This window comes from Ictidomys tridecemlineatus, chromosome 7 (genome assembly GCF_052094955.1).
Source record: "Ictidomys tridecemlineatus isolate mIctTri1 chromosome 7, mIctTri1.hap1, whole genome shotgun sequence".
Classification (NCBI taxonomy): domain Eukaryota; kingdom Metazoa; phylum Chordata; class Mammalia; order Rodentia; family Sciuridae; genus Ictidomys; species Ictidomys tridecemlineatus.
The window spans coordinates 177,138,188-177,158,176 of record NC_135483.1 but is presented as its reverse complement, the minus strand read 5'-3'; the positions used below and the strand labels follow the sequence as shown (position 1 = coordinate 177,158,176).

Genomic DNA, 19,989 nt, shown 5'->3' with positions numbered 1-19,989 from the left:
AAAATAACAGTATACACAAACTTATTTTAAATAAAGATACAAATTCAATTGAGTAGAGAAAGGAGAGTCCTCTCAGTAAATGGTCCTAAAACTGAATATCCATACTTTAGTAAAAGAAAAACTTCAATCGATTCCTTGTGTCACATACACAAGCTGAAAACAGAACATGGAAATAAGTGTAAAATATGAAACTGAAACAATTCCAGGAGAAGACAAGAAAAATACTTTTTAACCTAGGGGTAGGATCAAGATTTCTTTGTTATAACCAAAGCACAATTCACAAAATACAACATTCATAAATTCAGCTTCATTATAATCAAAAACTTCTGTTTTTCAGAAGACACTTAATGAATAGGACAAAAAGATACCATGAACAGTTGGGAAAAGCATATATCAAAGCATATATCTAATATGTCTCCAAAATATATAAAGAACTCTCCAAATACAATAATAAAACAACAAATATTTAAAAAATTGATCAAATTATTTGAACCGACATTTCACCAAACATATATAGATGGAAAAATTGCATTGAAAAGTTACTTTTCATCAAAAGGAACTTGGAAAAATGTATTTTAACACCACAATTAAATAAAAATATATTTTAACTAGAATAGCTAAAATTAAACAGAACTGCTGATCCTAAGCATTGGTGAGGATGTGGAGGAAATGGCAGTCTCATACATTTTTATGGAAATTTGAAATGGTACAGCCACCCTGAATCAGTTTGGCATCAAAAAAAAAGTTAAATATACAACAAACATATGATCTAGCATTTGATTCCTAGGTAGTTTCAATAGAAAAGAAAGCCTACATCTATGCCAAGACTTGTATAGGAATGTTTGTGGTAACATAATCAAAAACTAGAAACATCTCAAATGTCCACCAATGGGGGAACTAATAAATCATACTGTGTTATAGTGATATAATGTACTACTCAGCAATCAGAAGGGCAGACTATTGATATGTGTCACAACACAGATGAATTTTAAAATAATTATATTGAGTGAGAGAAGTCAGACAGAAGACAGGATATAATAAATAATTCTACTTATGCAAAATCCTAGTAGTTGCAAAATGATGGATGAAGACAGAGCGCTGAACAAAGGTTGACTGGTATGGAATGGAGCAGAGAGGAACGGAAGAGAAGGAGAGTTTTGGGAGGGTGGATACGTGCCCTACCTTCATTATGATAATGGTTTCATAGGCACACATACGTCAAAACAGCAAATCCCATGCTTTAAAATTGTATTTTTTCTATGTCATTTATACCTTAGTAAAACTGTTCAAAGGATTGGAATGTTCTTAGATAAATGATGACTTGAAAATATTATGGTTACCATGACTTAATCTAGAAACAACAATTCACTTGAAACAATCTCTACTTTAGATCAGGGAAAAAGGACCAAAATGAATGATGAATGAATCAGCAACCATTATGCTCATCTCACACAACCTTTCCTTTTATTATTCTGCTTTCTTTCATATATATATATTTTTTGCTGCTTTTAGAAGTATCTATTGGCTTTCCCTCTTATTGATTATGTCTTTGTCTTCAGGATGTCATGACTGTTCAGAATGACTGACTGACAGTCTTGAATGCACCATGGTGGCATCTCCCACTCTTTCCACTTACAGACCCTGGGGAATCTGCCTTTGTTGGTGTTTACCACCCTTCCTCATCAACACAGTGGCCTTGCTTTGACTCCAGGGCGTTTTGTGTCTTTTCTCTCCTTCCTCATTTTGCTTTTTGTCCTGGTATAACTTCTTCTCAGGTAGTTACTGGGTGATAACAATTTCAGTGTCTGCTTTCCCCCTCCACACCAAATTCTTCATTTGAAAGAACAGACTCCTTAACGAGCACCTGAAAGGAACCATATGGTCTCAACTCCTAGCAGCTGACTCACCTGGAGAGCTTGTTTAAGACACAGGCTGGCGAGTCCCACCCCAGAATGTATGTATTGTTTCATGCATCTGGGATGTGCTCAAAAGTTTGCATTCTGACTAGTTCTTGGATAATTCTGGAACTCCTCTTTGAGAACTTCTAGTGAAGAACATAAGTTCTAAAGTATGAAAGAGTAAAGTTTAAATCTCAGAGGTATTTGTTAGGGCTATTTTCTTCCTTTAGCTGTGTTAGGTGTGGGACAGGCTGAGTAAGCTGTCTGCAGGGCATGCCAAACAAAGTTAGCTGCAGGATGACCTGGCTTCTCTAACCCTCTGTCTGATTCTTTGTCACCTGTTTGCTTCAAGCCCAAATGCCCAAGCCCCCGCTCAAGGCTGAGCACTTTGCCCCCCTACTCAAGGCTGAATATGTAGCCCACTGCTCAAGGCCAAGCACTTAACCCCCTTGTGTGCCAATAAGGCAGCTTGCAAACCCAGAGACCCTATTAGATTTAGGCAGCACAGCAGAAGGGCTATAAAAGCCTTCCCCAGCTGCCCCCCCCTTCTTTCCTTCTTTCTTTTCTCCTTTGTTGTACTGCTGCAATAAAGATCTCTTAGTTGCTCCGAGTGTTGTGGTCACTTTCCTTTCAAACTGAACTTCAGTTTCATCCCCCACCAATTGATAAATATAATTGTTTCCTCTTATAAGATTGTTGTGCGACTAAATATGTTAATGCCTGCAAAGCACCTAGAACACATAGGGCTTAATAGATGAGAGCTAGTGTTACTCTTAACTAGTAGTGAGATCAATGATCATCATTAGACCAGGCATTGAGAAACACATCTGGAAAGGACAACTGTTTCCATCAGAATGGGCCACTGGTATGCATCTCTTTCTGTTCCCTTCTCCCAGTATTCCCTGCTCCATGACACACCCTTCACCCTTCAGGTACCTAGCACAGATATCCCTTCTTCTCTGTGACAGTCCTTCCTGCTGTCTTTTTACCATGCAGGCTGTGTTTTTCCCCATGTTGAAACTAACTGGGCCTGTATTTTGTGACTTAGTCACCTGACATGCTCAAAAACGCTCAACACCGGTATACAATATATAACAGGTGTCCTTAATGCCCGATGTCCCAGCTATTTCCCTCCAACTTTTAGTTATATTTATTATGAAACTTTTAGAAAAGAAAGAGCTTAAAAATGAGTGCTAGAGTATTTACAAATGTCTGGATGTATGTGGACATGCCCTGTGGTACAGTAGAGGGGGCACCATTCTGATGGGTTCAGCAGCTTTTCAGATGTTATCAGATGGCTTTGCAGAGGAGGCTGGTTTCTATGCTCAGCTCAGAAACTGACAGTTGCATCTACTGGGAGGTGAAACAGAATCCAATTAAGTTTTTCCCATCAACCTGCAGGAATTCTGGCTTGGAGGACTCTTGTGCCCTCCTTTTCACAGCAGTATTCTATCTGTGTTGTTTTCCATGTCATCCTTCTCTGTGCTCAAAGAAATCATCACATCAAATCCAAGAAAGCCAGACAAAGCAAAAGTAGATGCAAAGAATCCCTCAATTTAAACTGGTGGCATCAGTCCCTGTGCCCTGTGTCTTGCCCCTAATTTAAATCCTGACATAGAAATTTGAAGCAAGGAGGCTTTCAAGCTCTGGATGTTCAAACACTGCTGACTATTTTGTCACTTAATAGTCATGGAAACTAACTGAGCTTAGCGTTCCAGAAGGCAGGTGAGTTGCTTTATGGACCTTTCTGCAAGACCCATAAAAGTGAGGGGTTACAGGGAGGGAGGATCTGGGTTGGCTGGTTATGTACCCTGGCAAGCTGCAACATTTATGGCCGCTCTGTGCCATCGCCTTGTAGAAATGAAGCACATGTAAGCAAAAATAAGTATGCATGCAACAGCTTCCTAGTTCCCTTTTCTCAACCGAGGGGCATCCAGCCATAAACATGATTTCAAAAGAGATTTACTGTTTCTGATAGATTGATTTGAAGCAGCTCAGAGCAACATTTAAATATCAGAGGTCTTACTGCAAGGGCTTACTGCCTCAGCCATGTCCATTCCTGGAGGATTCCAATCACTGTATGCCAGAAGGCGGGTATTGGTTAATGAGTTTCCTTTGTCCTGGTTGTATGCTATATTCCTGATTTATTTTTCAGTTGCATAATTTGATTTCTACAGTTAGATGTTATCTCCTACAATTGGTTTTATCCCTCCAACCAGATATTGAGGCACATTTTCTGAATTTGTTTCTTTTCTTCACATTAAGTTCAGATGATTTTACCAAATATTTTCAAATCATGTTTTATCAAAGCTCATCACTTTTCTAAAGAAATCCAATGAGTGTCCTTTGCAAAACCATTTAATACGATGCAAAAAGCTGCTGAACCCATCAGAATGGTGCCCCTTTATTGCACTGCAGGTCATGTCCACATATGGCCACACATTCATAAATACTCTAGCACTCATAAACTCTTTCTTTTCTAAAATTTTCATAATTAACATAACCAAAAGCTGGGACATCAGGCATTAAAGACACCTGTTATGTATTGTATACCAGTGTTGAGTGTTCTGGAGCTTATCAGGTGACTAAGTCACAAAATACAGGCCCAGTTAGTTTCAACATGGGGAAGAACACAGCCTGCATGGCAAAGAGACAGCAGTAAGGATGGTCCCTGAGAAGAGAGGATACCTGTGCTAGGTACCTGAAGGGTGAGTTATAGAGTAGGGAATGCTGGGAGTTATAGAGTAGGGAATGCTGGGAGATGCATACTGGTAGTCCATGCTGTTGCCCTTTCCAGATATGTTTCTTTATGTCTGGTTTAATGACTATAATTGATCTCACTGCTAGTTAAAAGTAACACTAGGTCTCATTTATTAATCCTTATGTGTTCTAGGTGCTTTTTAAGCATTAAACTACTTAATCCTTACAATTAGATAAAATACATCATTAAGAATGATACTGGCTAAAGTGGAATACTGATTTTACACTAAAGTGACCGATACAGTACATGAAGTCTGTTCTTAACCATCACAAGTTTTAGGTGTCCACAGTGAGATTGTGTAGCAGTACAATTTGAAGCTGGGCTTGGTTTTCCCTGACAGTCAATCTGTTTGTCCTCGATCACCTTGCCATGCCTGTCATCAGATAATGCAGGTAGGCTAATGTTAGAGGTAAACCAAACCAAGCTTAATTAAGAAAAATCTGAGAAGCATCTTTCTTCTGACTTCTTAATGCATGCCAGATTCTCCATATGGAAACTCTTGTGTGTGAAGTTGAATATATTTAAAGATAATTTAAAATAAAAATCAAATTTATTTTTTAACTACAGCTCTCAGGAAGTCACAATATAGGTGTTTGTTTATTCATTCATTTATTAAAAAGCATATATTTGAATATAACATGCTGTCATAGAACACACCAGAGGATTAAACAGAAAACTTCACCCTCATGTTGACGGCAACCGTGTGAGAAGGTGAGACAGCACCTGAATGAGTGGCATACAGACTTGTTTATGTGAGAGTAGGTGGGATGGAGGATAACGAGACAGGGAAAGGGAATAGAAAGTGATGGCTTGGGATGTCAGCTCATAACTCCTTGGTGGTTGAGTGGTGAGCCCTTGGTCCTGGACTTCTGGAGGTATCTGAGAAAAGCAGGAAAACAGGACACCTTGAGGTGAGTGCTAAGAGTCTCAAGCCAGATGCTGAGGTTAGACTGTGACAACTGGGGAAGGATGGGTTGGATCTTTGCAGGAGTGCCCAGCGTTCTGTGGCCCACTCTTTAGCAGGGAGTCAGAAGGCCTAAGAAGGCTTGGTCTTATCTGTGAGAATAGTAAACTGAGCTTGAGGGAGTATCCATCAGACTCTGGCTTCTGTGAGTTTTGTAACTCCCGAGGAGGAGATCCTAAGAGGAAGTGAGGCTTTCTAGGCTTCTCAGGCCCCAGTGCTCTTGACGACATGCACATTCAAACAAGGCCAAGAATACATTACCGCACACACACATGTGTGTTCGTGGGAATTTGGAATGACTGTCCAAAGTGTTCCCACTGAATATTAAACAGCAATGTGTTATGATGGGGCATACCTCAGTCTGAACTCCAGCTCCCTGCAAAGTCTGGGCCCCTATGTAGCAATTCTGATGTGAAATGAAGAAGGGCCTTTTAGTGTGTCTATATCAGGCAGGTGCCCTGGAGGAAAGGAGACTCTGTGCCCTAATCTGTGTGTTTGGCAGGAACAGTGACCACTTGGTCTTGGGTGCTCATTAGAGTTAAATGGGTGTCTAGGCTGCATGAGCAGGGAGATTGGGGAATGTTACTGACTGGTGGTCCACCATTCCTGAGAAAGAGCAATGGTGTGGCCCCTTAGTTAGACTCTCCCAGAGCCAATGGCTTGAGCCCCCCAGAGAGATGAAATTATTTCTGGGTGTACATGAATCTTGACAAGACCCAAAACCTTGGCTTCTTGGTCACATACCATCCCATCCAATGACTTCTCAAACTATATCATCAACTCCTAAGGAAACTGGTGGATGATTCCAGTTGCCTATTTTCTACTATCCACCATTCACAAGGGTGGTTTATTAGAGTTTACAGGCTACAATCCTAGAAAATGTAATATTCTATTTTTAAGTGATAATTGAAAAGAGTTGCTATTATAAGACACAAGGTGGTTTTAGGAATAGGCTCTGGGGGATACACTAAACAGTAGCCCTGGATATTGTTGTAGCCCAATTCTCTTCAAGATTTTATGAATGTTCAGAAGCAAGACATTATCTGTGTTCAGCCCATTTCTTTGGGTACCTCAAGTGCCCTGTGGAGTGGAGCAATGAGGAGTAAGGTCCCATGTGGCACGTGAAGGAGACAGTGCAGCTTCCTCATTTGTCTGTTCTCAGGGAAGAAAGTGTATGCCTTGTGGGGAGACTGGCCTCAAAGTCCCAAACATTTACGTAGGGAAAATACAGTCTGTAAGCATTTCCCATGTGCTAAGGAGAAGCACAGAGAAAAATAAATAATTTTTTTTTAATCATATGTGGGCCTTCTTTTCTACATTTTCTTAAAGACCATGTAGTTTGGGTAATTATAGAGGAGACATGATTATCAGGAAATGAATGTGGCATTAATTTTCATTGTGTCAATATTGCGGAAATAATGCTTCTAAAAGCTAGTTTGCTGATGAATTAAAAGGGAATCCCTTTGGTCTAAGAGAATATAAATATAAATATAAATATTTCCTTTCATATTTTGAAGGAAGCTTTATGAAAGAAATAGGAAATTGTTGTTGTGGCTCATTAAAAGAGCTATTTATAATTACTCTGTTTTGACATCTACTCTATAAGAATATGATAATTCTGACCTTCAGTGGAGGAGTCAATGAAATGCAGACTTTGAAACTGTCTTTCAGAGACCTGCTTTCATCATGAACTGTTTCAGGGTCTCTACAGCCAATGGATATGTGCTGTGCAGTTCCCAGCACATTTTTCATCTTCAGAGTGTTTGTTTTATGGCTATGTTGCGCTAGTTACTAATTGTCTACACAAGACAATTAGAGGAAGTGAAAAAATATTAAATAAATGTGAAGGAGTTGCATGCAATTGAGGCTGATATATCAAAATAGTTTCACAGAAGTGTAAATGGATATGCTTAAGTGAATATTTGAACAATTTCCCTAATAGGTGCATAAAACGGGCAATGAAGCTTTCCAAACGCTTTTAAAAGAATCTCATTGTTAAAGGAGTTGAAAAGTCAAGTGGTAGAAATTATTAGGTAGTTAATTAATTTACCGAGTACAAATTATTATAAGGAATCATAGTGTCATTTTTAGTAAATGATATGTCCTTGATAATTTAATTATAAAAATAGGAAAATGTTTGTATCAACTGGATTATAAATTTTTCCATTTTCTATTTTAAACAGTGATTTTAAGTCACAAGAATAATATGTTTACTGTAAGAGATTTAGAAAATATAGGCTAGCAAAAAGAGAAAGTAAAATCATCTATTAGCTTACTGTCTAGAATTAAGCACTTTTAACATTTTAGCATGTTTTCTTCTAGTTTTTTTTTTCCTACAGAAATATTTTCCTTTAAACAAAAACCGTGACAAAATGTATGTGTATGTGAGACTATCATCTCCTAGTAATTAAATTTAGTAATATATTCTAATCATCTATTTTTTGGGGGGAGAGATGTGCACAATTTTTTCCTAAAATATTATTCATAATAATTTCTTAGTTGTTCATGTAGATATAATGGATTTTAAAAGTCACTTTATTCTTTAATATTTAGCATTTAGATTTTATATGTATTATTATAAAAGAACTTTGTAATAAATATCTTTATATGTACATTTTTATATTCTTATCTAAATATTTCTTTTTGATCCCTTTCTAAAAGTGTTATTTCTGGCTCATGGGTATACATATTTTTATTGCCCTTCAGAAGGGGTATTTCATTTATTTCCACCAGAAATGTATGAGAATGTCTGCTGCATTTCACCCTTTCCCAAACAGAGACTATCTTCTTTTTAACTTACAGATAAAACTATGTATTACTTAATATACATTTGCACTTTTTCCTTTGAGAAATCCTTTATTTGCTTGTATGTTTAGGAGGAATTTTCATATCCTAAGGAAAAGTTAATGTTTATATCATTTAAAAATTCCTTTAAGATTTAATTTTTGAAAGTATTTTTTAATTAAAATGAAATTTGTTTTTATATAGTAAATCCGTTAGGTATGTAATTTCAATTTTTAAAAACATGATGAACTTTCTGAATGTGTTTCTAGGATGCATTTTTTCATCGGATACTCGGTGTCATTTTAATTATGTACTAATTTTTTTAAGTTGTGATATACATCTGGCTTGCATTTTGACTTTCTATTACTTATGTTTATTTCAGATCCAGTGTCCCACTGTTTAAAATTATAACTTTATACACTATTTTAATGTAGCTAGTAGATTAATATCCACATTCCATTAAATGCATCCTTTTTTCAACTATTATCCTTATTCATGTATTTTCCACAGGAAATAATTATTTTGTTGCATTATTTTAAAAACGACACCATATAGAAATTTTGGTAATTCTTTTTAAATTTATCATTAGAAAATAGCAACTTAATTTGAGTTTGAAGCTTTAGAAACCTGATATACTTTATTATTTATAGTTCTTAATAAACTTTTGTAATTTTTATAAAATATACATATATCTCCCAAATGTTATTTATTTAATGTCCTTTTATTTGAAAAGTAGTCAGTTATCTACTATTGATAGATTTCTATTGCTTTCATAATTTTGAACTAGGTGATATTAAAATTTAAAATTTCATTATAGGAGATGAAGACCTAAAAGTAAGTGGAAGTTAGTTAAATTATAATCCAATAAAATGTTTCACTGAGTAGTTCCAGGAGAATAAACTCTTTTTTAAAATTATCAGCTGATAACATATTAAAAGAAAATTTAGATCTATAGTTGTTTCTAGAACTTTTCTGATTGTGTCTCATTAATCAGAAAACCCTAAAGCACAAGAGAGAAAATGAACAACATTGTTCATTTGTCATTCCGAAAGTTTTTAAATATAGGGGGAATTTTTAAGGCAAAAGGTATATCCACTTATATATCTGATATATTTATATATTACATATGGTATTTATACACACTATCACATTTTCTTCCCTGATGGCTGTACCAATTTATACAATCCACCAGCAGTATGAAAGAATGCCTGATTTACCCAACCAAGTGAATTTTTAACCTAGTTTTTTTCCAAACTTTTGGGTGAAAAAAAAAAAACTGGTATCAGTTTTTCATTTGCAGTTTCCTTCTTGTAAGTGGATTTGAGTCATTTTACATGTTGAAGGGCCATTTTTGTTTCTTTATCGTTGGAATTCCTTTTGAAGTACTTTGCCCATTTTAAAAATAGTCATTAGACTCTCTATTAATTTTAAGAGTTCTTTATATATGTTGGAAAATCAGTTGCTTACATATAAAGTTAATATTCCCTCCCTCTAGATTCGATTTGTGATTTTTTAAATCTTGTTTTGTTTGAGAATATAGAAGGTTTTGTCTATCCATTCAAGATTATAAATCAAATCACCTAGATTTTTTTGTAATTTTTCAGAAAATTGTTTGTATTTAATCTTTGTTCAATTGAAATTTTCCCGGAATTATGGGAGAAGAATTTAAAATATTTTTTCAGATAGCTATATAGTTGTCCCAACACCATTTCTGCTACAAGTCATCTCTCCTCCAATGATTTCAAATATGATTTCATCATATACCAAGTTTTCTCATGTTGGTAGTTCTACTTATGAACTTTCTATTTTACGTCATTGGTATCTCTGCATCATGCACCAATACCACAATTTTATTTTAATATCATCTGTTATCATACATGTACAAAACATGTATATATTATAGATATTTTACATTTATAATGTACCCTATTATTTTACTAAGTTCTCATTTTTATTGATTCTTTATAGTTGTACATGACAGTGGATTAAATTATCATTTATAATAGTCTATTTTCATGAATTTTCTAAGTGTACAAATCATATCATGTTTAACTAGTATCTATCTATGTAGGTACCCTTATCTTATACTTAATTTTGTAAGGAATATCTTTAGAATTTACCTATTAAACATGATTCTGACCTTCAGGAATGAGATAGATATATTTTATCATGTAAAAAAATTATCTATATATTTTATCAAGAGTTTTTGTCACTAGCATTTGCTGATATAGGTAATATCTTTTAATTGCATATAGAAATAATAATGGGACTTTTTTCTACAATTTAGTTTTAGGACAAATTATAGTAGCAGAGCTCCTCATATTAAATTCTCTTTGCCAACCTATGACAAATCCCACTTGGTCAGGATGTGTAATAATTAACATGCTGCTAGTTTCTGTTTGATAACAAAATGTATAATCCCTTTCCCACAATCTCTCACAACCCAATTTCTCTCTGATACCAAAATTTATTTGGAATTAAAACTTGGTGTGAGTGATGTGAGATTCCTCTTTATATTTTCTCATTGTTTTTAATATGACTATCACATACTTTGCCGAAGTGATGTTCATGTAATTCATTGAAGAATGCTGCCTTGACCATGAGTGATAAGAGTATACAATACATGAACTGCTTTCCCCTTGTAAAATCTACCAGCCACGCATTTAAATCAGGGTTTTATAATTGTATTTTTATTTTAAATTTCCTCATTAATAATCACAAAGAGAGTGGCGCTTTAGCTTCAATTTTAGTTTGTAATCTTTGGTTTGTATCAACATCGTACTTTTCCTATCACTTCTCTGGAAAAGTTTAAATAACATTAAACTTATCTTTTCTTTAAAGTGTTCATGAAACATTTTAAATTATAAAGTTAAATACATATGCGAAAATTCATTCAATAAAGGGGCCTATGACACAAAATTCCCCTTCTTTCATCTTTTTGTTCTGTTCTTTATTTCCTCTTCTGATCACTGAATAAGTTTAAAACTTGGTGTGCATTCATTCCCTGTGCAATATACAAAATAACAGAAAAGGGTTTTAAAATAGTCTAATCTGCTAATAGCGAGACTGAGTAACCTTTGCATTTCTAGAACATTGTACATTTTGAAATACCTCTTCACAAAATATGCGTTTTTTTAAAAAAATTTTTATTAGTTGCTCGAGAAATATGTGTTTCTTAACATTTAAAAATTTGTTTTAATTAGTTATACATGACAGTAGAATGTACTTTGATCATTATATATAATGGACTATAATGGATTTATTATATTACATTAATACATATATTAAAGATTTCAGTTCTTTTCTCTACCTCTTCACCTTCTCACTTGTACTCCCCATAGGTAACCATTGAATCATTGCTATCATTCAATTGAGTATTTAGTTAGCTCTTTTCCTATGGATATACAACTTATTATCTATTTAAAGTTGTACCTTATTTAAAAATGTTTTAAATATATATCACTTAAGATGTATAATTTATATAGTATATTTAACATGGCAGGAAACATATCAGTAATGTCTTTTTAAAGGGTGCAATATATTTCATTATCTCATTGAAGGACTGTTGTTAGGTTTTCTCCCAACCTTTCACTCTTAAAATGCAGAGAAAATTGTATAGCTGAATGTGGGACAAATTACAAGAGGTAAAATTGCTGAGTTTAAGTGAAATGAAAATTCTGATATGTGTCTGTATAACCAATGTGATTCTGCAATCTTTACACTTGGAAAAATGAGAAATTATACCCCATTTGATTCAAATGTATGATATGTCAAGATCATTGTGTTGTCATGCGCAACTAATAAAAAAAAGAAAGTGCCTTATTAAAAGTTGTCCAACATGTTCTCAAATATTTTTCAACCATTTGCTAAATACTTTGTCAATATGAGGTATCTCAACTTCATAATATCAATATAAAATTGGTATTTCATTGTTCTAATTTCTATCCCTTTTGGTTAAGCATATTTTCCCTAATTTATTAGACATTTAGTTTTCTTCAGTGAATTTCCTTTATGTATTCTTTGCTCATTTCCTACCATATGGAGTTGTTTTTCTTTTTTCTTTTGAGGAGCTCATTGCATTTTAGAGATATTAACAATTGTATACAGCAAACATGTCTTCCCAGTACCTTGAGAAAGAACTGGATATCTATAAAGTCCTTTTCGTTTTGTGCATGGTCTGTACCCTTTATTGACCTCTTCCTTTGTATTTACCTTCTTAGCTAGTATACTTGCTGCCTTATTTGTATCACCACTAAACTAGAAGAGAGTAAGGGACATGAAATTAAATATTTGAACAGAGCTCATGTCATGTTGAGTTTAGTTAGAAGGGAGATGGATACGCTTCACTTAATGTGTATAGAGGATTATGGCGGAACATCCTGTCTCTTCCATTTTTTCATGAAGTAACTTTTCCTTTAGAACGCTGAATAATGACTGACTATATACCAAAATATAGTCACTGAAAATATAAAAATCACTGACATACAAACTGATGTGATATAAAAAATGCAGTTAATTATTTGGATAGTCTAATGATCAATTATTTCAATAACTGGCCATGTACTTTATTTTTTTAATTCAGATATTTGGCAGTCTATGACCATGAATTTTTAATGACTAGGAACAAAAATATTAGCATATGTAGACAATTAAAAATGAAATGAATGGCTACAGAGCTAGAAGTTGAAATTAATATCAGTTCACATTTAAAAATTAATATGCATTCTTGGCTAAATATATATGTATAAATACATATGTACATACACACATATATTACTATTCAAATGTATGATCAATTTTCAAGTGCTTAAGTACTTTTATATTACACTGTGAACTAGAATATTTTCTTTAAGCAGATATTGTGCTAATTTTTTTTTTTTTTTGTATTATGAAGACAAAAACTGTAAAGAGTTCTTGTTAATTCACACGAAAGGCCTGAGGCTGAAACATAGGTCAAAATAATACAATCTTAGGGAAAGAAAAACAATCTGGAAATGTCAGATTTTTTTCAGAAAGGCATTTGGATTGCCAGCTCTTGCAGATGTGTAGAGGAAGGAGAAGTAAAAGCTTAATAATATTGTAGAAAACGATCAATTTCTATGCTAATTCCCCCAATCTTTCCCAAATGAAAGATTATCCCTGTTTTTCTCACATCTTTTCTTAATATTTTAATTTATTTTAGTCAAATTAAATTTATAGTCTTTCTTCTTGTTGAACTAACTTCAATAAGAATGGCATATATTTTATGGTTTGACTATATTCATTAATAACCTTTGGAAATCCAGTTTGAGGTAATCATTGAGACTGGGAAATTTAACATTTTTTTTTAAATCTTTAAATAGTTAGAGAAAATTTCTATAAGCCTATTCCTTTAATTTTTTTCTTGTAATCCTAAAAATAAAGTAAGTTTACCATTGTTAATCTAGAGTACATCACCTTATAGTTTCTATATTTTTTGGTGGGGGGTACTGCAGATCAAACTCAGGGCTTCTTCTACCACTAAGCCACACCCCTGGGCCCAGTTCAGATACTAAAAATACCTATTTCTGAAGATAATTGCTATATTTTAATGGGTGACTCCTATTTTCTGAGAAAATGATGTACATATCATTAGGCTTCCTTGTTGTGTTTGCTCTTCATAATCTCAAAGAAAGGATTTTTGTATTAGTTAACTATTGAGTTTAAGTTTAGGTGAGATAGATTCTATTACTTTAAACTTACAGTTTATATCTTTAATGCCTCTTGCTCTTGGCAAGTTCTAATTTAGAAAGGCAGGAAAAACTATCTTGATATGCAAAAAATAAAAAATAAAAAGAATATGACAGCCAAGACAATCAGTATTTATGCAAATGGAAAATATTTGCCATCCAAAACCATCAATATTTATGAAGTTTTAAGAAAATGTAATAAGACTACATACAAATTAAAATCCATTGCATCTACTTGAATTCATAGGGTACATTTTTATCTTGTGGCTTTCCTTTTACTAAGAAAATACTTTTAAAATAATTTAAACTATCATGGTAAAATTTATCATCTTATATGTAGTAAGATAAAATTATAATGTATTGGAAATTTAAGAAATGATCCTGGTTATACTTCATCATGATAAACATTTATTATCCCTCTATCTCTTCTGTATATGGGACGTCTGCTTTTGTTTTATTAGCTAGACTTAGAAATAGAGCAAGTATCGAGACTTAGTCTGTTTCCTTAAGAAAAATCCTGGCACCACTGGTCACAGGGTTTTCAGTGGTCTTTGAAGTGCTGTTCATTTATTTTGATTGTACTTCGAGTTTTGGGCAAAAGTGACTAATTAGTGGCATTTAATAGTAAAGCAAAAATAACATCTTTTAATGTTACTTAACAGAAAGAATTAGTCTTGCATTAATTTTAATCCAGTTTCATTTCCCCTATAAAAAATAAGAGAAAGTTTGTTTGAAGTAGCAAGAGGAAGCAGGAGTAGCCATTTTATACTGCTTTATGGACCAAAAAAAAAAAAAAAAAAAAGGCAGAAAATTTAACTAATGTACCTTGTGTGTTCAACATCTGTTTATTAGGGAAACCAAGATTACTACTTTGTTAACTAATTTATTGATTAGTTAAAGTTCATTTGTTGTCCACTTTTGTACTAAAGTTTTCATCTGAAAACAAATCTCTATTCTGATGCGATAGGAACAGGTTAATCTTGCATGGCATCAAATTAAATGTGACTAGTTTATAGTGTCTGATTTAGCAATTGACACAACTGTAGATATTTTAGGCTTTGGTAAAGGGTAGCTAAGATGATGTACTAGAGGCATGTATAAAAATTGTATTATAAATACATGGTGGAGATGCTATAATTCAATGAACATACTGGGTATTTTAGACAAGTTTTTAACTATAATTGTGTTTACCTTAAAAGTGAGACAAAGTTAACCAGAGCCACCTAGGGAAGAAAAGATCCTTAAGGATCTGTTTAGACAGTTGCTTCTAGAAAAAGTGAACAGTCTTCAGTCAAAGACTTGTCAATCCTATTTTTAAAGATTGATTAGGAAGCCGAGTTTTTCTTCTTTTTATCCTTGGAGAAAATGAAAAATAACAAGTCCTCTTCTACTTTAGACTAACCATTCATATACTTTATGACAGTTAGGTCTCCCCTGAGCTTTCCCTTCTCCAGGACAAATTATGCTAACTCCTTCAGCCAATCCTCATAGGTCCTATTTTTCAACCATTAAATCATCTTATTGTTCTTTCCTATGGCTTTTCCAGTTTCTTCAAAATCTTTTTTAAAGATATAAAGTCTTAAATTTGATATTTTTGCATGTATCAGATGGATTAGAACTACAGGAAGATATTTATTTCAATCCTCTAAATCAGATAGATGGTCATCCTGACAAGTCAGTTGGATAAGAAGAAAGAGAAGTCAGGTGAGTACTTTAATATTTGAACATAATGGATGTATGCGATCAGAGACAGTCAAATTCATATGTGGAAAAAATGTAAGAAGGGCTCATTGTAAGTCCTTTGGGAAGGTACCAAAACACAAAATATATTATAAAAACAACGAGAGCACTTTTGTTTTGCATTAAATAACCTGATGCTACTTTTCACTAATTATCCTTCCAAAAGGGAAAAGATTAGTAGATGAGTTTACATAATTCCAAATTTAGAACAAAATGATGTATCATAGAGGAAGATGACCACTGTTACTTCAAGAAAGGGTATAGGGATTCAGCATTAGATTAAGTGACCTCAGCTTAATTAAGGGCTGGAGCCATTTTTTTTTTCCCCAAGGAAATCGACATTTGTGGAATGTGGTTGAATGATGTATTATTCTTTTTTTTTTGATAGAACATGGTCACTAGAAAGAATGTGCTCTAGACTTTGTTGATATCCATCTCGCTGTCTCAGGTTTCTTGTACTGCACTGTCTCCTCTGCAGCAGCAAGTGACTTGGGGTGAATAGGATATCAGAGCTGTTTCAACCTTTCCATCCCATGAGGTACATAAATGAACCCATAACCTTATCAATAAAGCAACTCCTCCTCCATGACAATTTTCATAGGAACAAGGCTCTACTCTAATCAAAACCTAGAAAAATATCCCTAAACTATTGAGTCTTACTTGAATTTAAGTACTTGGATAATTGACTTTGTATTTCTTTGATATCTTGACTTTAAACCTGATATCTTAATTTATGCCCAAAGCAAAACACCTGACATTCACCCTGCTCTCTCTTCTGGGATGCACTGTGCCCTATGATATTGGGTGAACTGCTCCATAAGCCCCACAAGAGAGAAAAATGTAATCACTATAAAAAGATGCTACTGTGTCCTTTCCAATAGCCTACTTATAAATCAACAATAAGCAATAGGATCACAACCAAGCCAGCTTACAAGAGCTTTAATTCCCCAGATGAAAAGCTGCAAATTCACCCATTGCTGGTTTATTTTCATTTCTAGGCTTTAGAAAAATATAAATTGGCTATGCCCATATTGAAAAGCCACAGGCAGATCTTAGAGGGCTCTTGCACTGAATGGTGTGCAGTAGTGAAATATTTTGCACTAACCCCTCTTTGAAAACTAATGCAGTGTGGTCTTACCATTTTTGCAGACAGGACAACATTGTTCTGGTTCATAGACTGGGTTGACACACTCAGGAACTGCGCAGTCTGCTACAACACAGTGAACTTCATTGCTGGGCTCACAGCGACACCATTCACATGGAGAGGGCTAGGAACAAATCTAAAATTAGCCCCTTTTCTCCTATAACTTATTGCTTGCACATTCATATGCTGTCAGAAGACAAAAACATCAGTGTTTATATTGGATTTACTGAATGAACTCCATTTACCATGTGTATGATCATTCTCCCCCAATGGAAGGTCATTTGAACATCCAAGCTAAGGTGGGCTGCCATGCACAGCTCAGATTGCTGTGAATAACTAGAGCACTCATGGATTGACTTTTCTTACATCTTTGTCCCTATGTTTCCAGAGAAATGTTTGGACAACTAATATGTCATCTTGTGGTCTGGTTTCCAGATGCACGGATTGCTTTGCCATCCTCTGGCAAATAAGAATGATATTGGAACATATGTAATAGTTCTTGCCATTTGTCATTTTTTCCTTCCTGAGAAAGAGGAGAATTACTTGGAAACAAGAAAATGGTAAGCACACATCCTTATCCTTTGTAAAAACTCTTTTTCAAGCCAACCTAGTCTCTGAATGGCATTTTTTCAATGTGAATTTTAGAGGAGATTGCATTTGGGATCCAAACATACAGAATACAGACACTGACTTTTGAAAGATTTAGTGAATGTCTTTCATCTTGCCTGCTTGCTTTTATGAATGAACTAAAATCGATTGACCTAAAAAGCCACTATCTAAGTCAAGATTCTGAAACCGGAATTGAAAAGTGATTAATTAAGAGAAAAAAAATATTAAAGGGCTGAAAAGGAAATTTTATCTCTACTTAACAACCAAGAGTGAGTTGGAGATTTTTTTTGGTTTCCTTTCTAGAAACTGCCTATATCACAAATAATAAAGCAGTGGAAAGCCTGTTAGTTTTACATACTATACAAGTTCTAGCTCTATTTTCTCATTAAACTGAGGTTTAGATTTCTGGAATGAAAACTTGGAGGTCTCAGAAGTTATACATGCACATACTTCTCAATCAAGCTATTTGGTCTTAGAAAATTCTGCTCCCTACCCAGTGCCACAGTTCTTCACCCATAAATGTGTTAATGAACCCCCTTTCTTTGTTTCTGTGGCTACTGCCCATGATCCCTGTCAGTTCTTATATTTTCCTGGACCTGAGAATTGGGGTCATATTGGTGCTCTCTGACCCAGACAGTCTGAGGGAGTGAAAACATTTCGATTAATTATTTAAAAATTCATTTCATCTTTGCTTTGTGCTTGAAGAATGAAAATCTAACTTTAATTATTTTGCTATCAAATTTATTCTGAACAAAAGAATTAGCCACACAATCCATTATAAAGTAATGCTGTTTCTTAATGCAATCAACAAGCTTGTTGAAGGGCACAATTATGCTCTCCACTATGTGGTGAGTTGTATATAAGCATTTTCGGAGGAATCTATTATGGTATCCCAAGGTCTAGGGTTTTCTTGAAGCTCCACTTGATCCTACAGCATAGTAGTTAACAGAGATGAAGAGTGAGGCTCCTTTATTGCTCCATAGTTTGCGAGCTCCATTAAGATAACTAAGGTGCCCAAGGACACTAACCCTCTCCTTGGTTAATGAAAAGGAGTGCTTTCAGGAAGCACAGCAAAGACAGACTATATTTATTTTGAGAAATATGCTGAGGAAGGACTAAGGTCAAAAGGTGATTTTTAAAGGGGATTTTGAGTAATAAAAAACATTAAAAAATCCCTCTAATCATTGGTAGCTTCTAATCATGCCCTGAACTTGGTTTTATTTATATTTTGTGGTTTGTTTGCTTCTCCCCTAGAATCTCATGTTATTTCTTCTTTTCATTAATTAAAAAAAAAACTTTACCCATGAATGGTGGCCCCTGCTAATAATCCAGCAACTCTGGAGGATGAGGCAGGAGGATAACAAGTTTGAGGCCAGCCTCAGCAACTTAGGCCCTAAACAACTTAGCAAGACCCTGTATCAAAATTAAAAAATATTTAAAAAAGGATTGGAGATATACCTCATTGGTAAAGCACCCTTGGTTCAATTCCCAGTTGCCAATAAAAAAATATAAAAACTCTGTATTTCAATTTATTTCTTCACATCTTAAGCCTTCATAAATCTCTGCTCCAACTCTGAAAACTGCATGAAAGTTAATCCATTGATGCCCATGCTAAAGTCCTTTTCATCCTCACCCGCCTTGCCAAGCCTCTCTCCTTTTATAGTCTTACCAGTTCTGACCCTATTGTTATTATCTTTCTCAATTTGAATTTCCTTGTTGCCCCCGCCTTCCCTTCCAATTTTGAAAAGATATTGCTTAAGTAGCGGAAAGTTACTAGGAATGAGCAGTAGTATGCCACTTTGACATTAAGTTCAGACTTAAAATCCTTCCCACCTTATGGTGTAAAATTCTGAATGGTTTGGTGCTTTGGATAAATCTTTATATCTTTAGAACTGAACTTGTTACACATTTCCTTTTATTGGGTTCTTCAATGTGAAAACTATAGATTAAACCTGAAAAAGTTCCTGTAAAAATCAAAGGTTAAAGAATAAAACTATCTTTAGAGGAATACAGGTGTTAGAGTGTTAGAATATGTAGTTAGAAAAAATTATTCTTGTTAGTCTTTTTTTTTTAGAAAAGCATGTGATATTATGACTAAGACAGATATTTGGTAAGTCAGGTGATCAAATGATACCATTATAAAATTTTATACAAGCAAAGCAAAATCTTCTATGAAATCTTAGGAAATATTTTATTTCTAAGTAATTTTTTGAAACTAAAGTAACATTTACTATATATACCTTGCCATAAATTTTAGTTGAAATTGTGATTAAAGGTCAAATGTTTGATTTGATACTACATACGTGTTATAAATCTGTTCTACCTCCATCTCAGTGTTTTTGAATATCTAATGAGGAACTACATTTAAGCAGAGACTGTTT

General features: G+C 34.1%; 1 protein-coding gene across 2 annotated transcripts in view; it reads right to left on the bottom strand.

Annotated features, from left to right (window-relative positions):
* Positions 1 to 19,989, bottom strand: part of Vwc2l (von Willebrand factor C domain containing 2 like) — a 151,708-nt gene that overhangs the window by 107,460 nt on the left and 24,259 nt on the right. The window contains exons 3-4 of one of the 2 annotated variants that reach the window (XM_021730733.3): positions 16,994 to 17,123; positions 5,264 to 5,538 (exon numbers count right to left, since the gene is read on the bottom strand). In XM_021730733.3, the coding sequence (XP_021586408.1) occupies positions 5,483 to 5,538; positions 16,994 to 17,123 (186 nt within the window). In that variant the 3' untranslated portion in view covers positions 5,264 to 5,482. Of the gene's footprint in view, positions 1 to 5,263; positions 5,539 to 16,993; positions 17,124 to 19,989 lie in introns of those variants that run through there. The other variant, XM_005331854.4, reaches the window with a different exon arrangement.